This window comes from Panthera onca, chromosome B4 (assembly GCF_046562875.1).
Source record: "Panthera onca isolate mPanOnc1 chromosome B4, mPanOnc1 haplotype 2, whole genome shotgun sequence".
In the NCBI taxonomy this organism is placed as follows: domain Eukaryota; kingdom Metazoa; phylum Chordata; class Mammalia; order Carnivora; family Felidae; genus Panthera; species Panthera onca.
The window spans coordinates 134,277,732-134,299,625 of record NC_138345.1 but is presented as its reverse complement, the minus strand read 5'-3'; the positions used below and the strand labels follow the sequence as shown (position 1 = coordinate 134,299,625).

Below are 21,894 nucleotides of genomic sequence, written 5' to 3'. Positions count from 1 at the left end.
ATGCCAGTCTTAATTCAAGTATCACTGCTGTAGGACCTTTACAAACTACCTCATTTCTTTCCTTTTCCCCCAGCACTGTGACATCCTGTTTTTAGCTGCTTCTTTACTAACATCTGAGGTGGTTTTCTGATCATTAACCCTCATTGGCGAGCAGGAACTTGTGTGATACCCTAGCACCTGTAGCAGTGCCCTAACATAGATGCTTCAAAAGTGTAGAATGATGGGGCACCTGGGTGGCTCAGTCGGTTGAGCGTCCAATCCGACTTTAGCTCAGCTCATGATCTCACAGTTCGTGAGTTCCAGCCCGTGTCAGGCTCTGTGCTGACAGCTCAGACCTGGAGACTGCTTCGGATTCTGTGTCTCCCTCTCTCTGCCCCTCTCCTCACACTGTCTCTCCCTCTCTCAAAAATAAATCAACATTAAAAAAAAATTTTTTTTTAAGTGTAGAATGAAGAATTCCCAAAGGGTAGACACACAAGCAAGGAAATCTAGTAATTTCCAGCCAGCCACCTATGAAGTTGGTTGCAGAATTTTGCATTTAAACATTTTTGTAGAGAAAATCAGGTCAGTCATCAGGTCTGAAAGGTTCCTCTGACCCCAAACACACAGTGGTTAGGAACTTCTGTTCTAGAGTGCAAGTTTGCTGAGTGGACTAAGATTAAGGAGTGTTTTTATATTTACAATAGTGACCTTGGTAAAGGTCATCTGTAATACGTTAAGTACTAAACAATGCATTTCCATTATCGTTAAGCCCAAACTATGAGGGCTTAAAGGTGGTGAGGAGGGAAGAGGAACTTGTTGTCAGCACGGTATCCCCGAGTCCCTCTCAATGTCAGCTAAGTTACATTTTGAAAAATCTCTGCCCCACCCCCACCCACCATCCCTTTTCTATGCTCTCTGTCCCTTTTCTGCTCTTTCTGCTGCTACTGCTTTTGAAGAATTAGCCTGAGAGAAGGAAGGAAAGCATCTGGAAGGATTTGCATCCTCCATGGATGGCTGGAGATTCAGGGTCTGTAGGCCGTGTGTCTTCCAGGACTAGAATGAGCATCTCATGAGATATATGACGGGTCAAGTTACTCTTGTAAGAGATTTTCACTTTTGGATTCTTTGTTCTCTGAGTGTTTAAGGTGTTTTGTTTTTACTTGGAAAGCAGATATTATATTCTTGTTTGGCTTTCTTTCCTTATGTGGGGGAGAGGGAAGTTAATTCTCCGATGGGAAGAGATGCTTTTGAGGATTAACTTCCCTCTAATTCTTCAAAAGCAATAGCAGCAACAAAGAGAAGTCACCCTGCTCCTCTTCCCATTTTCCTAATGCTAGGACCTCTCCTCACCCTACCACAGCTTCCCTGAAAAAACACGAGGAATAACTCCTTTCACGTATGCTGGAATCCAAATTCTCGGGCAACAGAAAATGTATCTTCACGTACCTGAATGCCACATTAAGAGGAATGCAGCATGAAAGGGGCTGCTAGTCACTCATGAAGCAAATGGTACCAGAATTAGAAATGTTCCATTCTTAGTGCTTCTGAACTCTAATCTTTAGCTCTATATTGACACAGTGAAAGGGAAAACAGGTGGGGGGGGGGGGGCGGGGCAGAGGATGAAAATATTGCTGGGGCTTGTCATTCCTCAAGTATGTCTACCTGTCCTTAATTGTCACATTCTCCCCTACCTTCACTGATATTTTATTTCCATGATGATGATGTGTTCCTAATGGGAGAGCAAATAAAGCCAGTAGCCAATGGCAGGTGATCTTTGGATGTGAGACAGACACATCTTTCTCTTTCATACTAAAGAACAGTATAGGGGCACCTGGGTGGCTCAGTCAGTTGGCTAAGCATCTAACTTCGGCTCAGATCGTGTCTCACGATGAGTTCGAGCCCCACATCAGACTCTCTGCTGTCAGCACAGCGCCCGCTTCAGATCCTCTGTCCCCTCCTCTCTCTGCGCACCGCCCCCCCCCGCCCCCGGCTTACACTCTCTCAAAAATAAATAAAAATATGGAAAAATAAAAAATAACAGTATATAGTACAAAGTTAGAGCTCTTTATTCAGACAGTAAAGCCCAGCAAAGTGGGAGGGCTATGCTGTCTCCATGGCAACAGAAAGTCTCATAAATGTAAAGTTCCTGGCTTCTATCAGACAGACTCTTCCTGGCCCAGAAGAAACAGGTTTTAACTTGATGAGAACAACCCAGGCAGCCTGGCTATAGCACAGAAGGGTGGCTAGCTGTTCAGTCTCTGGTCAGTTCTTCTGGAAGTGCTTAGTGAGCATGTTCATCAGCTCCTGCTTCTTCAACCCGCCCTTCAGCCCATACACCCTGCAGACTTCCTTCAGCATGGGCACAGTGAGCTTACCCAGCGTGCCCTTGCTGACATGGGCCTTCAGCTCCTCTTCAGATAACTCCACTTTGGGTCTTTTGCTTCCAGAACCTTCATCATCTGGGGAAAAAGGTCAGGAGGGAGTGATTGGAAATGCTAACAGTGGCCCTTCTACGGTCTGGGCTGCAGTTAACCATTTTCCGTAAGCTGGGATGCCCATGGGAGCGTGTTTTGATAAGGTAGCTTCATTTAAGCATAAAGTCAAAACCATATCAGACCTAGAAGGAAGTTCCAAGTAGTGCAGTTGCCATCGGTTTACCCAAAATTGGTGCTCAGTCTGGGGAAGTCATTCCTTCCTTTGTTCAAAAAGCATTTACAGAGCACCGTGTCAAGTACTAAGGCGCCATGCTAGACGATAAGCAAGTGCAAACTGAGTGAGATAAACAAGTAAATCCCTAAAGTGTGCACATGTGTGAAGAGCTATGGTAATAGCTCACACAGGGCACTAGGAGTCACTTTTTGGTTTTGTTTTTTTTTTATAAATGTTTGTTTCTTTTGAGAGAAAGCATGCACACGTGTTTGTGAGAACAGGGGAGGGGTAGAGAGAGACAGAGAGAGAGAGAGAGAGAGAGAGAGAGAGAGAGAGAGATGATCCCAAGCAGGCTCCACAGTCTCAGCACAGAGCTTGATGTGGGGCTCTAACTCACCAACTATGAGATCATGACCGGAGCCAAAACCAAGAGTCAGATGCCTAACTGACCAAGCCACCCGGGGTGCCCCTAAAGGAGTCACTTCTGATGGAGAAGAGAGAAGGCTCCACGGCCACCAACCTAGCCTCTCACAGCTCCATTTCCTTGGAAGGCTGCAAGTTCGAGCCCCACATCGGGCTTTGCGCTGATAACACGTATTCTCTGTCTCCTTCTCTCTCTGCCCCTCTCCTGCTAGCACTTCCTCGCTCTCCCTCTCCCAAAAATAAACACTAAAAATTTTTAAATTAAAAAAAAATTAAAAACCAGTTCCTGGGTCGCCTAGGTGGCTCAGTCAGCTAAGTGTCTGACTTCAGCTCAAGTCATGATCTCACGGTTCATGAGTCCGAGCCCTGCGTTGGGCTCTCTGCTATCAGCACAGAACCTACTTCAGATCCTCATTCTCCCTCTCTCTGCCTCTCCCCTGCTTGCACCCTCTCTCTCTCCTTTTGCTCTCAAAAATAAGCTTAGAAAAATAAATAAATAACCCAGTTCCTCACCTTGTTTCCTCTTGGAAACTTTTTCTTCAGGATTATAATCAGGTGGGTAGACAAGCTCCTTAAACTCATCCACCAGGGGGCCGAGTCTCTTATCTATTGCTTTAGTTTTAGGCACTAGAAAATCAAAACACAAGAAGAATGAGTCAGGTGAGTCACAAGCCCTGGCTTCCTGTCCAGTTCCAAGTCTACAGGGACCAGAGGAGAAAGCACCTAACTGCAGGGGTTGAGGGAAGTCAGGAAAGGGTCCAGGAGGAGGCAACTAACCTGGTCAAGAACACATTCAACAAAGTCTTCCTAATATTTACCAAGTACCTTCTAACAATTGAATTTAATGAGCACTTACTACAGCCAGGCACCCTTCTCACTGCTTTAAACTTATTTAATCCTCTAACAACCTCTAGGGTAGGTAAATTTGTTTCCTTATTTTATAGAGGAAAGCAGAGAGGTTAAATGACTTGCTCAAGGTCAAACGGCTGGGAGTAATAGAGTTGAGAATGGGGTTAGATTCTGGAGTTTCAAACAAGAGTCCGTGCCCCCAGTGGGATTACAGTCTAGTCAGGGTAAGGAGGCAGTAAAAACATAAACACAGTGGCTGGCAATGCCATGATGGAAGGGACCGAACAAAGGCACACTGGAACACAGGAGGGGTCAGGAGAGATTTTCTGCAGCCAAGTCTGCAAAGCTGAGTGTTCTTCCTCAGGCAGGGACTATTCAAAGCAGGAGAAGGCACAGGATAAGAAATAGATAACATACAGCTTGAAGGTAGAATGTCAGGAGTGTAGGACCGGTGAGGAGGCTGGAAAGGCGATCATGGCAAGGTCATGGAAGCCTTGAATGCCCACCCAGGTCGTAGACTTTATCCTGAGAGCAGTGGGGAAACTCTGAAGGGCTATGAGCAAGGGAACAACATGATTCCAATTACATTTCCAGTTTAGAAAGATCATCCTGGGGTGCCTAGGTAGCTCAGTCAGTTGGGTGTCTGACTTCAGCTCAGGTCACGATCTCACAGCTTGTGGGTTCGAGCCCCGCGTCGGGCTCTGTGCTGACAGCTCAGAGCCTGGAGCCTGCTTCGGATTCTGTGTCTCCCTCTCTGTCCCTCCTCTGCTCATGCTCTATCTTTCTCTGTCTCTCAAAAATAAACAAACAGTTAAAAAAAAAAAAAAGAAAGAAAGAAAGAAAAATCATCCTGAGCTGTGTGTGGATGGAAGGTGGGTGAGACAGAAGGCCAAACCTGGGGTGAGGGTGGAGGGGATAAGGGACCATAAAGTGGCAGAATTGATGGATGTACAGATAGAATGTGAGGTGTAGGGGTGGCCAGAGGGAGGTGGCGACCAGCTGGGATGGCAGGAGCATTCCCCAGGACTGATACAACAGAAAACAGGTATCTTTGGGGGAAAGACAGTATTTTTGTTTTCTTTGTTACCTAACCATTATATGGTTTGTTGAGCTTGAGACCTGAGCTGTGTCACATCAAGGACAGGCATGAGGAGACGAGTATCTCATCATCTCCTCATGTGGCCACGTTTCCAAAGTATTAAGGGAAGATCCTGCCGCCTGGTGTGCCCAGAAGAAGGCACAATGTCACAACCAACCTGGGCTCCTGCTGAGACAGAAGCCCCACGTTCCCGACTATAGGAGTCTCTGCGAGAGCTTTGGTTCTCAACCTGGCAACCAGCTGAGACTTTTAAAAAATCCTGATGCCCAAACCCCACCCCCAGAGATTCTGATTTAAGTGGTCTGGGGGTGAGGCCTAAATCGCCAGATTTTTTGAAGTCTCCTGGATGATTCTGTTGTACAGCCAAAGTTGAGAACCAGTGTGCTAGAGGTTAAGAGCAGGTCTCAGAATAACCTGGAAGGCTTGTTGTAAGACACAGGTTGCAGGGGCCCAACCTGAGTTTCAGATTCAGTCAGCCTGGGAAAGGGCTCAACATGGGCATTTCTGACAAGTTTCCAGGAGACACCAGTGCTGCCGTTCCAGGAAGCACACTTGGAACCACTGGTGGAGCCTGAGGAGGCCACCTGGGGAGAAGTGAAGTGACAGAGAAAGATAGGGCCCAGGATCACCTAGTGCACTCGCTCCCATGTTTAGAGGAGAAAAAAAGGGAAGCAGGTCCAGCAAAGGTGTCTTAGGGCACTGTCAGCTCAGGAGAAAAACCAAGACAGCCTGGTGTCGCAAAGCCAAACAGAGAAAGTGAGAAACAGTTCTGAGTCTTCAGGAAGTTATTTATTCAAAGGAAACCATATCCTGTGTCAGAGGGAAGCAGCTACACATCGGATTGGAAGCGAGTGAAGAACAGAAAAGAACAAGCGTCAAAGGGGGCGGGTGTCTGAGCGGTGGGACACCTGGGGCCTGCAGCAGCCATCACCAGGCAGCTGCAGTTCCGGCCAGAGCCCGGGACGAAGGGTATGGCCGGAGACAGGCTCGGGGGTCACAGACATGAGGGATACAGCAGGCCGGGGGAGCAGACAAGATAACCAACGGGAAGGGAGAGCAGCGGGGCTGAGGACAGAAACCTGAGCCCCTGGAGTTATAGGAAACGTCAGAGCAGCCAAAACTGTTTTGAAAATAGAGGCAGGAAGAGCAAACACAACTTGCAGTACAATTACAGGACAGGAGCCAGAATGGAAGAGGCCAAGGCCCCGGTGAGGAAGAGAGAGAACGCTGTGGAATAAAGGGGAACAACTGTGTTTTGAGCACTTCCTGACAGTCAGGACCGAGACGGTGTCAATAGCTTATAAGAACAGTATCGGGGCGCCTGGGTGGCTCGGTCGGTTAAGCATCCGACTTCGGCTCAGGTCATGATCTCATGGTCTGTGAGTTCGAGCCCCACGTCGGGCTCTGTACCGACAGCTCAGAGCCTGGAGCCTGTTTCAGATTCTGTGTCTCCCTCTCTCTCTGACTCTCCCCCGCTCACGCTCTGTCTCTCTCAAAAATAAACATTAAAAAAAATTTTTTTTAAATAATAATAATAATAACTGGGAAGCTCAGCAGGCCACACTAATTGTTCTGATCTTTTCAACCTCTGTTAAGAGCCTTCATTAAATCCCATCTGTTGCCCAGCTGATATTTACCTGTATCACTAAACTGTGTGCGTCCTCTTATGAAATACGTAAGAGAACCACAGTCAAGAGAGGGACTGGCAGCGAGCTCAGAGCTCAACCGAGGCGGCCAGGCAAATCTCCCCGATGCTGGGTAACAAGGATCTTCTGAGGCAGAGCCTACAGTCTGATGGAGAGACAGGAAACACAGTGGTGCAGAGCGAGGGCTCTGGGCCAGACGCACTGGATTCTAAACCTGGATCCACTGCTCACTCTCTATTAAATAAGGACAACGGTGCCCACCTCATAGTTACCAGAATTGGATGAGTCAACAGCTAGGACAAAGAGTGCCTGGCACACAGTAAGCGCTCAATAAATGTTATAGGTTATTTTTTTTTTTTTTTTTTTACTGTTACCAACATGTAGTCATGAGGGGGCCTGGTTCAAAGGCAGGTTGCAGAAGCCTGGCACACTCTCCTCCTCTTACAGCAGAATGAGCCAAATCTCTTCTGAGACAGTCTATGCTGGTCTAGAAAATCTCTCAGAGAAGGCTGGAAAAACGAGGTTGAGTCTTTGCAGGATACTAGAAAACGCATCCGTATTTCCAGTCCAGAGTGAAACCGTTACGAAAACCTCCCATGGAAAGAGCTCAGTCCCAGCCTTCTTACATGTCAAATCCACTGCCTGTTCAGGCTCCATCAAATCCAAAGCCAGGGCCTCCAGGTTTTTGAAGTGCTGCTGCAGCACTGGGTTCTCAAAGGCGTCACTTCTAGTAAAACAGTAACATAAATAAATTGAAGCATTTAAACATTAAAAAATAATAATAATAAAATTAAATAAACCCGACTGAGATACCACAGGCCCAGGGTCAGCTGAGGAAAAGAGCCCAGATAAAACAGCTGGGAGTCTTGTCTCTGGAATCAACTTTTCTCTCTCCAATTTCCAATTTATTGGAATCCAAAAGCCGATCAAAAAAAAATTAGGGGAGGGGGGGGTGGGTTGTGCCTGGGTGGCTCAGTCAGTTAAGCGTCTGACTTCGGCTCAGGTCATGATCTCACAGTTTGTGAGTTCGAGCCCCACATAAGGCTCTGGGCTGGCAGCTCAGAGCCCAGAGCCTGCTTCGGATTCTGTGCCTCGCTCCCTCTCTGCCCCTCCCCTGCATGTGCTCTGTTTCTCTCTGTCTCTCACAAATAAAAATAATAATATTAAATAAATTTTTTTTAACACTTTGTTTTTAAGAGGCAGAGAGAGACAGAGCGCGAGCAGGGAAGGGGCAGAGAGAGAGGCAAACACAGAATCTGAAGCTGTGAGCTGTCAGCACAGAGCCTGAGGCGGGGCTTGAACCCACGAACCGTGAGATCATGACCTGAGCCAAAGACAGACACTTAACGGACTGAGCCACCCAGGTGCCCCTAAAAGCTGACTTAAAAGCTAACAATCCCTGCCCATCTGTCTGTCACTGGAAGCTGTGGGCAGAGAGAGAAATGGAGAAGGCAGAGTCATGGAAGTTAAAAAAAAAAAAAAAAAAGACGAAGGAGAGGTGGTAGGAGATGGAGAGAAAGAAACTGAATACTTTTTCTTCCCACACTCAGCAGCAGCATGGGAGTAAAATAATCCTCTCACCCCAGGAGACAGTTCCAGAACAAGGCCTGACACTAACCCACGACTCACCTGTAATTGAAACGGAGCTTCTGAACAATGGCCTTCATCTTGTCTATCTGCTCTGGATTTGCCATGACTTTTTCAGTAAAGGGCACCTTCCGTTTATCGTCGGCATAGGGTAAGAAGACAAGCTGGAAGCCTGAAGAAAGGACATTAGTTTCCCAAGATCTGACTCAACAAACGGTTTCAGTCGTGGAGTCGTCATTAGTCTCTCAACTTCACACTCACCCTTCTATGTCCCGTGATGCTGGGGCTGGGACCCTGCCGGCCCTATTTCTCCTCTATCAGCTGATTCCCATTAGCAGCCTCCAGAACAGAGAGGGAGGCGGGAGCCTCCCATACCTGCCGGTTCCTGCCGGCAGTGGCCCGGCCAGGGCTCTTCACGGGCCAGCAGCAGCTGGATCCAGTCTCCAGCTTTCTGGACACACCCAGGGCCAGCTAGACAGTGCCCCCTCCCTGGAGGGCTGAGACTCAGCTCCATCAGGCCCTCCTCTGAGCCTCAGCCTCTCCCCTCTGTTCCCCCACCGCCTCCACACACAAAAAGTAAAGAGGAAGGGTTATCAGGCCGATCTTGTTCCAGTTTTCTGTCAGGTTCTAAAAGGCGGCAAAATCTAGACTGGAACCGACTGCTGCCGCCAGGTGAGGGGCCCTTGCTAGCAATGCCCACGACACTGAGCAAGAGGAAGGAGCAAGTCCCTCTGCTCTCCTCTGCCCTACAGTCTCGCTCTAAGCACTCACTATTGACGGAGCCTCATTGCGAGCCAGCTGGCAAAGGAGGAACCCGAGTTGGACAGTCTCGGCCTTGGCACCACAGAGCATAACAGGAGGAATTTGGAGCTGACAGACAAGAGCTTACTAAATGATATGCAAAGCTATTCCTCAGCATTTTGACAACCAGGGCTAGAGATATAACAAAGAGTTACTTTATAAAGTTCATTAAAAAAAAAAAAGTTGGGATCTCTTCTTTTTTCTTTTTTTTTTTTTTTTTTTAATGTTCATCCATTTATTTTTGAGAGAACAAGCAGGGGAGAGGAGACAGAGGGAGAGAGAATCCCAAACAGGATCTGAGCGGTCAGCACGCAGCCCGACGTGGGGCTCAGTCTCACTACTGTGAGATCATGACTTGAGCTGAAATCAAGAGGCGGACGCTTAATTGACTTAGGCTCTCCACAAAATTCATTTTTTAACGTGGCTAAAAAAGAAAGAAGACTACCTTCTCTTGGCTACTTTGGGCTAGGCCCTTGTACGTTTATTAACTTATTTCAAATGTGAAACAACCTGAAGAGAAAGGTGTTCCAGAATTCTCATCTTTACAGGCAAGGAATATAAACAGAAAAGTTAAAATTATTTGCCCAAGTTAGCCAGGTGGCGTGTGGCAGAGACGGGCCTGAAACAAAAGAAAGTAAACTTTTCCACACATAAGAGTAAGAAGATATGGTCGGGGCGCCTGGGTGGCTCAGTCGGTTGGACAGCCGACTTCGGCTCAGGTCATGATCTCGCGGTCCGTGAGTTCGAGCCCCACGTCGGGCTCTGTGCTGACAGCTCAGAGCCTGGAGCCTGTTTCAGATTCTGTGTCTCCCCCTCGCTGACCCTCCCCTGTTCATGCTCTGTCTCTCTCTGTCTCAAAAATAAATAAAACGTCAAAAAAAAAAAAATTTTTTAAAAGAGTAAGATATGGTCAAGTATGACATCAAAACCCATGGTCTTTCTACTACATATCACTGCCTTGGTGTATGCAGAAAATAAACCAAACATTAAACATTGCAAGGATGGGGCGCCTGGGTGGCTCAGTCGGTTAAGCGTCCGACTTCAGCTCAGGTCACGATCTCGCGGTCCGTGAGTTCGAGCCCCGCGTCGGGCTCTGGGCTGATGGCTCAGAGCCTGGAGCCTGCTTCAGATTCTGTGTCTCCCTCTCTCTCTGCCCCTCCCCCGTTCATGCTCTGTCTCTCTCTGTCTCAAAAATAAATGTAAAAAAAAAATGTTTTTTTGAACATTTCAAGGGTGCCAAAGAATTGCTTTTAGTAAAGAAAAGTATCAGCAGTGAGCCATCAACTTGGTCACTAACCTGCCAACAGTCCCTATGCAGCCAATTCTCGACTGTGGCTGTAGAGCTGCCTTGTACAGCTGTACATGTTGTGTACTGCACAACCATATTTGGCAGCTTTACCTGGCTCTGCATCTGTGTCATCTGTGAAACCCTGAAAATGCACAAATGCCCCATTCCTGGAGACTATGGTTCAGCAGGTCTGAGTTGGAATCCGATGAGTGATTCCAAAGTCTGAGCAAAGTTCAGTAGCACTGAAAGGATCTCTTCCACATACCTGGGGGAGTCACCTGAATTTTCTGGTCATCCAGCTCCTCTTCCTGTGGCAACAAGACCACAAAATAAGGAGGCGTGTTCCGACGGGGGGTGTATCTGCACACCGCCATGACCTCCTTCTGCAGACACTTGGTGAGTAGAGCACTGAACAGAGTTGAGCTCCCTAAAAAACAAACGGCCCAAGGATCTGCATCCCAAAAGTGTCTCCTTTTTTCTCTGGTAGCTCATGTTATAAGCCTACAATTTCTCTCCCATTTTCTTAAAAGGGCTTGTGATACTTCACCAAGTAAGGTGTGAGAAGCCTAGAGCTGACGAGCAGCAGAGGCACAGAAGGGAAGAGAAAGGGATTAGATGCCTCGAATACCCCATTTAGAGGTGTGAATTATTAACATTAGTTCACTTTTACCATATTTAGGCTGACAATGTAAGTAAGCCCCAGTTACTAATGAAAGCCAATCAGGTCAAATCCAGGGGGTTCATTAGCTACAGCACAGAGGAATAGAGGTCTGGACAGCACAAACCCAACGACCTAATTCGTATCATCTTTAATTGCTGACACGAAGGAAGAAACTGGTTTTTCTTCTTTGTTAACTCTGTATCTGATGCCTCAAAGAAAGAATTCCATAGGAAGTAAGTTTTAAAAATACTAATTCCGTATCTCCCCCACCACCCTCCGGAGTGTATTATAGGTCCTAAAGAAATCTCTTTAACTTTGTTTAGTCCCAAATTTCCAAAGCTTATCTGACCAGAAACACTTTCAAAATACCCCCTTAAGCCATCCTATCCAGTTTGCAAGCAGCTCGCTCGGTAAACTACCTTCTGTTACTCATTCATTTACCCTTGATCGAAGTCACATACCATTTACCAGGGACTCCTCCGGGTACACAAATAGGGAGGGCCTCAGGTAATGGTGCTTCTTCAGCATTATCAAGGGCTTGAAACCGATGAGAATCAAACCTGGTTCATCAAACCGTTTCAGCTCTTCTGTTTCCTCTTTCTCTAGCACAATCTGACGATTCCCATAGATCTAAAGGAAGGGGAACACGAGGGCCACATAAAGAGGCTACGTGGAGATACTTAGTTGATCCTTGGTTGGTCCTTACCTTATGCAAAAAAAATCTCAGATTCTCTCCCACATTTTGTATAATTAAAAAGGATGACTCATTTGATTTTAATTTTAGATATCAAATCATTCCTCAGATTGCACAAAGGTGAGAGAATGAGGGAAGACAACGTTCTGCGTTCTCAGTCTGTCCTTCTGATTACGAAAGGCATACGTGTATCATTTCAAAGCATAGGAGAAAATTCCGTTTGGGGAAGGGAAAAAAAACCCAAAACTCTCCCTAAAAAAGTGCAGTTTACATCTAACATACTTCCTTCATTCATCTCCCTAGTTGATTCTAAAGCATTTTCTGCTACCATACACACGCAAAGAATTTAACTATTAGAACAGAATGCAGAGTGGTCAGGGCTAAAGTTTCCACTGACATCTCTTTCAAACACTGGCTCTAACTTTCTAGCTCTCAAGGTATTAATGATCTAGATGCCTGGCTGGCTCAGCCGGTGAAGCATGTGACTCTTAATCCTGGGGTTGTAAATTCAAGCCCTACATTGGGTATAGAGATTACTTAAAAATAAAATCTTTAGGGGTGCCTGGGTGGCTCAGTTTGTTAAGCGTCTGACTTTGGCTCAGGTCAGGATTTGTGGTTTGTAGGTTTGACCCCCGCATCGGGCTCTATGCTGACAGCTCAGAGCCTGGAGCCTGCTTCGGATTCTGTGTCTCCCTCTCTCTCTGCCCCTCCCCCACTCGTGTTCTGTCTCTCTCAAAAATAAACATTAAAGAAAATTTATTAAAAAAAGATAAATAATTAAAAAAATAAAGTCTCTTAAAAAAGATGATCTAGGGGCACCTGGGTGGCTCAGTTGGTTAAGCAATTGACTTCGGCTCAGGTCATAATCTCACGGTTCATGGGTTCAAACCCAGCATCGGGCTCTGTGCTGACAGCTCAGAGCCTGGAGCCTGCTTTGGATTCTGTGTCTCCCTCTCTCTCTGCCCCTCCCCCACTTGTGCTCTGTCTCTCTCTCAAAGATAAATAAAATGTAAAAAATAAATTAAAAAAAAAAAAAAAAGATGATCTATATGCCATAGTTCCAAAGAGTAATGGCTTTGTGCTTTAACAGCTTAGCTACAAAGATGCATACATGAAAGACACTTAACTAGTTAGGCTGATCAATGTCTCCCTCCCTATTGACTCTTCAATGGGACAAAACTCAGTAAGAAAGCAGGCCTACCTGAGACCTCTTCGTATCACTAGGCAGAAGCAAACTGCCTGTGTTTACATTAAATGTCCGGGTCTTGGTTTTCACTGGTTCATTGGTTTCCCGATAAAGTCTCACTGGAGGAGGTCTGTAAGCCTTCTGGACCAGATTATAAATGCCGACAGTGAGCGCTATATCTTTGCTGAGTTTAAGCTTCAGGCTGGAGGAGAGAAAAGTATAAAAACAAACAAACACGGGACTGAGAGATTATGCTTTCCTAGCTAAATTCTACTCTCTCCAATAATCCAAATTCTTGGAATATAAATAGAATACATTTTAATAATACAGTGGAGTTTGTTATAACATTACCTCAGGGTCTACACCACAAAAATTAGTTTCAGTATTGTTAACTACTTAAAATAATGATAAAGAATGCACTGTAATAAAAATAAGGGTTATTTTTGAGCCCAGCACTGTACCATCACTTTATAGCTATTTTCTCATTCAATCATCATAATAACCCTGTATTATATGATCTATTGTTTCTGCTTGTGTCTAGTATCCCCTCCCCCTTTTAACAATGAAACCCCAATTTTTCTTTGGGAACCACCCTTCCCCCACTGCAGTTTTGGGGGAATGTTAATCAAAGTATTATACTCTCCTCTGGCCAAGTGGTGGGCATATCTGGCCTAGGCTTAAGCAGTCAGACCTATTCTCCTGACAGTCTAGGTCATAAGCGGTGACCAAGGAAGGACAAGGTTGCAAGGGATGCTTTATGACAGTGGTACCCTGAGGACACGGTCATTAGTTCTTGCTATCTGGATTCCTGGTGCCACCCTGGTTCCTATACTGATCATCCTGTTCAGGCTTATAACATCTGAAATTAGTCAAGAGTCAGTTTCTGTTGTTTATCACCCAAAAACCTTATTACTGTCCTTTTTTACAGTTGAAAACAATGAGGCTCAGAGAGAGATTATCTAACTTCCCCGAGGACAGACAACTAATAACCAGATTGTTAGATTATCTTCTGTTTTTCTTCTCATGTTCATTTTTTTAATGTTTATTTATTTCTGAGACAGAGAGAGACAGAGCATGAGTGGGGAAGGGGCAGAGAGAGAGGGAGACACAGAATCTGAAGCAGGCTCCAGGCTCTGAGCTGTCAGCACAGAGCCCGACGCGGGGCTTGAACTCACGGACCACGAGATCATGACCTGAGCTGAAGTCGGACGCCAACCAACTGACCCGCCCAGGCGCCCCAAGGACTTACACGTTTAATTACTATTTTACCCTCCCTGCCATCCCCACCAAAATGTGTACCAGATTTCCAAATTGTAGTAACAACACTCCACTACTTCAGGAAGGGAGAAGAGATGCTAGGGTGCTTGTCTGAGAAAAGGAGAAATTCCTAAGGAGGAAAGGAGAGCCAACTGCCATATTACAGCTGTGGCAATGAGCTGGTTTCTGGTTTTCCTACAATAATCTCATGGGCTTTCTAGTAGAATTGTCAGTAATCTCTTGAAAACTGCTCAAAAACTACAATGGTCATATTCTCGTATGTTGTAGAAACTAGTCTAAAATGAAAGCCTGGTGTGAATCTTCAGAAAACAACATAGGGGAGCCCTTAGGATTCTAATGCCAACACTCTCTAAAGATAACCTAGGGTGCCTAGGTGGCTCAGTCGGTTAACTGTCCAACTCTGGATCTCAGCTCAGGTCATGATCTCACAGTTCATGGGTTTGGGCCCCACGTCGGGCTCCGCACTGACAGTGAGGAGCCTGCTTGGGATTCTCTCTCTCCTCTCTCTCCGCCCCTCCCCTGTTAATGCTCTGTCTCTCTCTAAGTAAATAAATAAAGAAAAGAAAAAAAGAAGATAATCTAACAATCTGGTTCCTATTGGTCTCAGGTTTATAAGAAATCAGAATAACTTAACAACAGAGAAAATAACTAGCACTTTCTGAGTTTTTGCTCTATACTAGGTATTGCTGCTATCCACAATTTACAGAGGAGAAGAAAGCAGACGATATACTAATGCATGCAACTGAGGACAGCGTTAGGCCACAACTGTTTACCCCAAGCAAGCAGAGAGCTGTGTTATTTTGCAAAACTAGCATACCAGCTCTTTCCAGAAAAAAAGAAGCAAACAGCTTGTCCATCCCGAAGTAAAGCAAGTGTTTTAGAGGAAGACAGTGAGGCACAGCCCAGAGGTAAGTATTCAGGGAGGTCAAGGCACTGCGGTGCTTAAGATTAAGTAGGGGACTTGTGGGCAACTAGCCCAGGTTCGAGCATACCTGGAGAGCATGCGCTTCTTGGTCTCCTTGGCTCGAACCTTCCTCAACAGGTCTTCCAGCTTGCTCGACTCTTCAAAGTGAACCCCTAGGTCCTCATCGTCTGCTATGCTGATGATATCTCGGTAGAACAAGGATATGTCAAAGCCCCCACGTTTCTTCAGGTGCATCAAGTCCAGGAAGATACCTGGGGCAAGGACAGCCAAAAGTGAGGGGAAAACAGTTTTCATCAAGTGAGAATTTTTTTCAGTTGAGCTCAAATATGCAAAGAACTAGTGGGATTATTAACGTTTTCAGGACTTAAAGAATCCGTAAGGGAGTCAGCTGCTATAATGACAACTTTTTCAAACCACTGCCACGCCTGGTAGCATGAAAAGTCAAGAAAAGCTCACTCTAGTGGAGCCCTTCAGAAAGCCAATGGCCTAAGGGCACCTGGTTTCAGGTCGTCATCTCATAGTTTCGTGAGTTCGAGCCCTGCATTGCAGAGCCTGCTTGGGATTCTCTCTCTCTCTCTCTCTCTCTCTCCCTCCCTCGCTCTCTGCCCCTCTTCCACTTGAGCTGTTTCTGTCTCTCTCAAAATAAATAAATAAACTTAAGAAAAAAAGAAAGTTAATGGCCTAGTTATTTTTAGCAGGAATGTTATACCTGTGTAACTTCATTTTATTCTTTTATTTCACTCTGAATGGTGAAAAGCAAATGTTTGACATCATCTATAGAGAAGTAGTAAGATTAAGTGCCAACTTAAAAGATCAGGGAAAATGCCAACCTGTGTCACGGAGATCCCCAGCTTTGGTCCTGGCCCGGCTGGCTCTGGCACTGTCATTGCCATGGGGGTCATCTTCATTGGTGAACAGCATGATCCTCTTATGGCTCATCTTGACCTGGACATCGCTAAAGAGGTTGGCACAGACCCACAGCACTTCACTTAGTGAGTAGTCAGATCCATGGCCAATGAGATCTTGGAAATGTTTTTTCCCCTGCTCCCCCTTAAACTGGTCAAGCTCAAGCACTCGCTTAGCACCTGATCAGAGACAGGAAGTCAAACGGGCAGAAAAATCAGAATAGTGTCAGTGCTGCTTTGGTAAGGCTAAAAGAAGAGCCTAGGGTCCTATTCTCACCCCGGAGGTGTTTAACCCACAAAGTCCTCAACCCAGGATCTACCTCCTTCTCCACGCCCCTCTTTGTTCAGGGTAGTGACCATCCAATGTAAGGGAAAAGCTGATCTTAGAATACTACTGACCTGGATTATCCAACTCCTGTAAGACGTAAATATTTTTGAAATTCACTGAATTTTTATCTTTCTCAGTACCATAGAACACCACCGCCAAGAGATCTTGATTACTGCTTATGATCTTATTGGTATACACACTCTGGATACACTGATAAAAATCAAAATAAAATCCGATTAATACTTAACTACTCACCACTAAAATTAAGCTCCATAAGTGCCTTGCACGTCGTAGGTGAATTTATACATGGCATTAGGTTAAGGAATGACCCGTATCTTCAGGAAAGTCATGAATCAGTGAGAGGGATGGGCATATATATTACACTATAACAGAAGGCAGAGTGCGGTAAGTAGATAACAGAAGTAGAAGCAGTTCCTACCATAAGAAATCAGAGAATTAAAAACATATATACTCAGGGAGGAAATTCTGCTATAAGGGGGAAAAACAGCTCAGTATTGGAATCAGAAAATCTGGATGTGAGTCCCACTAATGCCATTTACTTAACTGACTGAGTTAGTAAAGGGATGATCCCATCCCTCAAGTAGCTTGATAGCAAGAAACAGAATTTACATACATAAAATAATTACGTATATAAAAGATTTAGGCTAACAATAATTAGATGTGACCCAACAATAAGTCCATAACTACTAACAGCATTTTTTTTCCTAACAGCATCTTCTGTAATAAAATGTGCTTCATTACACAATTAAATACACCAGTATTCCAGGAAAGTCCTATCTACCCATTTAAACTAAGGTCAGCGTCAGGGCACCTGGCTGGCTCAGTCGGTAGAGCTCGCAACTCTTGACCTCAGGGTTGTAGGTTCGAGCCCCACGTTGGGTGCAGAGATTACTTAAAACTAAAATCTTTAAAATAAATAGATAAATGAGAAAAGAAACTAAGGTCAGCATCGAGTAAATCAGGGTCTCATAACAGCTGGTCAGTCCTTTGACCTACTTAATTCTGGGAGGCATTGACATGAAGTTTCTGAATATGCAGAGCTGACAGAGAGACCACGGCGACACCCCCCAACCTGCCCCCATGCCTGGCTGAAGACTCTACCCAGACTTCCTCAAAAGTAATTCTCTCCCGAAACGCAGAACTTAAGGGGCGCCAGGGTGGCTCAGTCAGTTAAGCGTCTGACTTGGGCTCAGGTCACGATCTCATGGTTTGCGAGTCCCAGCCCCGGGTCGGGCTCCGTGCTGACAGCTCGGAGGAGCCTGGAGCCTGCTTCGGATTCTCTGTCTCCGTCTCTCTGCCCCTCCCCTACTCGCTGTCTCTGTCTCTCTCTCAAATATAAAAAATAAAACATAAAAAAAAATTAATAATAAATAAATAACAAACGCAGAACTTAAACTGTGTCTACTCACTGACAACAATCTGCATCGCAAGGAGTTATTCCTGTATTTTAATCTATTATCTTTTTATTGAAGTATACTTGACATGTTACAGCAGTTCTAGGTGTACGACATAGTCACGTGACAAGTCTACACATTATGCTTTGCTCACAAGTGTAGCTACCATCTGTCACCATATAATGCTATTACCATACCATAACTATATTCCCCCTATGCTGTATTTTTCATCCCCATAACTCTTTCTTTTAAGTAGAATTCACACCCAGCACAGAGCCCAACACAGGGCTTGAACTCATGATCCTGAGATCAAGACCTGAGCTGAGATCAAGAATCAGTCGCTTAACTGACTGAGCCACCCAGGCGCCCCTCGCCCCAATGACTTTTAATCTACTTTGAGGAGCCTATAAACGTTTACAAAAATCTGTGAGGGCTTCTTTTAGGTTCTAAGAATTAAGAAAAAAAAAAAAAGAATTTGAGGAAATGTTTTTTCATTGCTTATTAAATACATTTTACTCATCCGTGAATGTCTCAATTATTTGCTATATGATACTACATTTTATTCTGGGTTCTTTTTTTATGTTTATTTTTGAGGGGGGCGCAGACAAAAAGGGTTCTTTAGGCATTGAGGTTTCTAAAACATTTTTTTAAGTTTGAATTTATTTATTTTTAAGAGAGAGAGCAGGGGAGGGGCAGAGAGAGACAGAGTCCCAAGCAGGCTCTGCACAGTCAGCGGCATGTTACTCAGGCATCAAGGTTTCCAAAAACCCTTTGAAATTACATGCAGAACTATGACTGTATCTTTTTGAAGAGAGGGTACACAGCTGTCATCATATCCTCAGAGAGGTCCATGAGTCCAAAAAAGGTTAAAGCAGTGCTCCTCAAAGAGTAATCTCCAAGCTAGTAACAGCAGCATCACCTGGGAACTTGCTGGAAAGGCAAATTCTTGGTCCCAGCACTAGACTTTTACAGAATCAGAAATTCTGATTGTGGGGTAAGTCCCTGCAATCTGTGCTAGCTAACAAGCCCTGTGCGTGATTCTGAAAAACGCTGCTTTAAAGTTAAAGTTAAGGACTGTTCTCATTTTTTTCTAGATGCAAGATATTCTGATTTGCCCAAAACAAGAACTGCTTGTATACAAATTAGAAAATGAGAAGCTTCTGTTTCGTTCCAAACTCTAAAAATATAAGATATACAATAAGTCTCTGTAATTCTTCTGTATAAAGAAATGGTAATCTTTTGTTTTATTCTTTTTTTTTTTAAGTTTATTTTGACAGAAAGAAAGAGAGAGAGAAGGAGACAGAGAGAGAAAGAGAGGGCAGGCACATGAGCAGGGGAGGGGCAGAGAGAGAGACAGAGACAAAGAGAGACAGACAGAGAGAAAATCCCAAGCAGGCTCTGCCCTATCACTGTGGAGCTTGATGCAGGGCTCGAATTCATGAACCAGGAGATCATGACCTGAGCAGAAATTAAGAGTCAGACACTTAACCGAATGAGCCACTCAAGCGCCCCAAGAAATGGTAATTTTTTTTGAGGTAAAATTCACATAACAAAATTAACCATTGTATTTGAAAGCAGACTCCATGCCCAACATGGGATTTGAACTTACAACTCCAAGATCAAGAGTCTCATGCTTTAATGAATAAGCCAGCCAGGCATCCCCAAATTAACCTATTTTATTTTATTTTATTAATGTTTTATGATTTACCTTTGAGAGAGAGAGAGAGAGACAGAGTATGAACGGGGGAGGGGCAGAGACAGGGGGAGACACAGAATCCAAAGCAGACTCCAGGCTCTGAACTGTTATTACAGAGCCCAACACGGGGCTCGAGCTCACGAACCGCGAGATCATGACCTGAGCAAAAGTTGGATGCTTAACTGACTGAGCCACCCAGGCGCCCCGCCAACACTTCTTAGTATCCTTTTTTTCCCCTCTATATTATAGCCATGCTAGTGACTTGTGATACCTCACTGTGGTGTCGATTTGCTTTTCTCTAAGAACTACAAATGTTGTGGGTCTTTTTGTGGGCTCCTTGGCCATCTGTGTATCTTTAGAGAAATGTATTTTCAAGTCCTATGCCCATTTCTTAAAAAATGTTTTAATGTTCATTTTTGAGAGAGAGGGAGAGAGAGAGACACACAGAGCACGCATGCGGGAGGGGCAGAGAGAAAGGGGACACAGAATCTGAAGCAGGCTCCCGGCTCTGAGCTGTCAGCAGAGCCGGATGTGGGGCCCGAACCCACGAACCGCGAGATCATGAGCTGAGCGTCCTGAAGTAGGACGCTTAACCAACTGAGCCACCCAGGTGCCCCAAGTCTATGTCCATTGTTAAATTAGATTGTCTTTTTGTTGTAGTATTTTTCAACCACAGGTAATACTCAACTTCCAAACACCAATTACAAGAGGACTCACATTGACACCGTATCTGCTGGAACTTTCTTTCTTCGTTCACACTCACACCTCTACAGGAGGAGCCTTCCTGTGCTACCAGAGCTAACACAGAAGGTGGGAGCAACGTATTACTAGGGTCTGAAGTTCAAACACAAAATAAAACAGGCCTGTTCTCCAGCACTGCTACCCTTTTTTATCTCAGAGTATAGGTAGCATTCCTGGGAAGCTAACCACTAATTATCATTCACCAACAAATTTTCAGAGTGCATAATTTTTAAAGTGGTGTTAATAATTTTTTCTTTCATTTCTTTTTTTAAATTATATAAAAGGTAGTCTTACCTGGATGCTCATGTCAAAAGGAGTCAGTTCAACTTCACTCTGAGATTCAAACATGGCCTTAGAACCATCAACCAAAAAAATCAAACTATCTCTTCCTGAATATGTATATTCTCCTATGGGGGAAAAGACAGGAGAAAATGTTTGCTCTTGTGCTCATATTTATGATGTTTATTATTATTCATATAAAATAGAAAAAATCCCATTACAATGCCCACTCTCCTCCCAAGAGTAACCATTATCCTGATTTTTAATAATCATTTCCTTACTTTCTTTATAGTTTTATCGTCCAAGTGAACATTCCTGTCTAAATTTTTTTGTTAGTGTTGATTTATTTTTGAGGAGGGGAGGGGCAGAGAGAGAGAAGGAAATAGAGAGTTTTTAACAGGCTCCAGGCTCCGTCCAAGCTGTCAGCACAGAGCCCAATGGGGGGCTCGAACCCATGAACCATGAGATCATGAGCTGAGCCCAAGGTGGACACTAAGCCTACTAAGCCACCCAGGCACCCCCAAGTGAACATTCCTAAACACTAGTTTTGACTTGAAAAAAAAAAAAAATGTTTTTGAAGCCTCTTAATCTATAGATACCCCTTCCATCTTTTGTGTCTTATAACTTATTTGTTGAAGAACCAGAATGTTGTGTTATGTACAGTTTTCCACATTATGGATTTTGCTGACTGCATTCTTTTGGTGTAGACAGACACAGTCCTCTGTCTTTTCTACTGAGGACCTAGAGAGGCTTTGTCAGATTCAAGTTTCCTAATCCCTTTTTTGGCATCATAGGCGATGTTTAGTTTTTAAAAAAAAAAAAACAAACACATAAAATATCTGGTTGTCTCCCTTTTTGACACTGCTGCTTTCTAATACAATAAATGTAATTGCCCATCTGTAAAACAACATGATTATGGGTCAAGACCCCTAAACAAAAATTCTACCTTGACCCAGTGAATTCTACCTCTTAGCAATCTAAAGAACGTAAGATATGAAAAATCCCTTATGCAGAATTGTCCACAGTGTTGCTTATTAAAGTAAGAAATTGAAAAGAACTGGGGCGCCTGGGTGGCTCAGGCAGTTAAGCGTCTGACTTCGGCTCAGGTCATGATCTCACAGTTCATGGATTTGAGCCCTGCATTGGGCTCTGCACTGACAGCTCTGAGCCTGGAGCCTGCTGCAGATTCTGGGTCTCCTTCTCTCTGCCCCTCCCCAACTTGTGCTCTCTTTCCTCTCAAAAATAAATAAACATTAAAAAAAAAAGAAGAAGAAAAGAAAAGTTTTAAAATAAAAATAGAAGTATTGGGGAGAAAAAAAGAAATTGGGTCACCAGGGTGGCTCAGTCGGGTGAGTATCCGACTTTGGCTCAGATCACCATCTCACAGTTCGTGGGTTCGAGCTCCGTATCCGGCGCTCTGAGCTGACAGCTCAGAGCCTGGAGCCTGCTGCAGATTCTGTGT

At 44.7% G+C, this 21,894-nt stretch overlaps 1 protein-coding gene across 6 annotated transcripts in view; it reads right to left on the bottom strand.

Moving 5' to 3' along the window:
* Positions 1 to 2,025: 2,025 nt before the first annotated feature.
* XRCC6 (X-ray repair cross complementing 6) overlaps positions 2,026 to 21,894 on the bottom strand; it is a 28,444-nt gene continuing 8,575 nt past the window's right edge. For 3 of the 6 annotated variants that reach the window (XM_078449400.1, XM_078449398.1, XM_078449399.2), the window contains 11 exons: positions 20,448 to 20,560; positions 16,373 to 16,511; positions 15,899 to 16,153; positions 15,136 to 15,319; positions 12,881 to 13,067; positions 11,447 to 11,615; positions 10,590 to 10,751; positions 8,278 to 8,407; positions 7,275 to 7,375; positions 3,568 to 3,681; positions 2,026 to 2,441 (listed from right to left, as the gene is read on the bottom strand). In XM_078449400.1, the coding sequence (XP_078305526.1) occupies positions 2,245 to 2,441; positions 3,568 to 3,681; positions 7,275 to 7,375; positions 8,278 to 8,407; positions 10,590 to 10,751; positions 11,447 to 11,615; positions 12,881 to 13,067; positions 15,136 to 15,319; positions 15,899 to 16,153; positions 16,373 to 16,511; positions 20,448 to 20,560 (1,751 nt within the window). In that variant the 3' untranslated portion in view covers positions 2,026 to 2,244. The remainder of the gene's footprint in view (positions 2,442 to 3,567; positions 3,682 to 7,274; positions 7,376 to 8,277; positions 8,408 to 10,589; positions 10,752 to 11,446; positions 11,616 to 12,880; positions 13,068 to 15,135; positions 15,320 to 15,898; positions 16,154 to 16,372; positions 16,512 to 20,447; positions 20,561 to 21,894) is intronic. The other 3 variants (XM_078449403.2, XM_078449402.1, XM_078449401.1) reach the window with 2 other exon arrangements.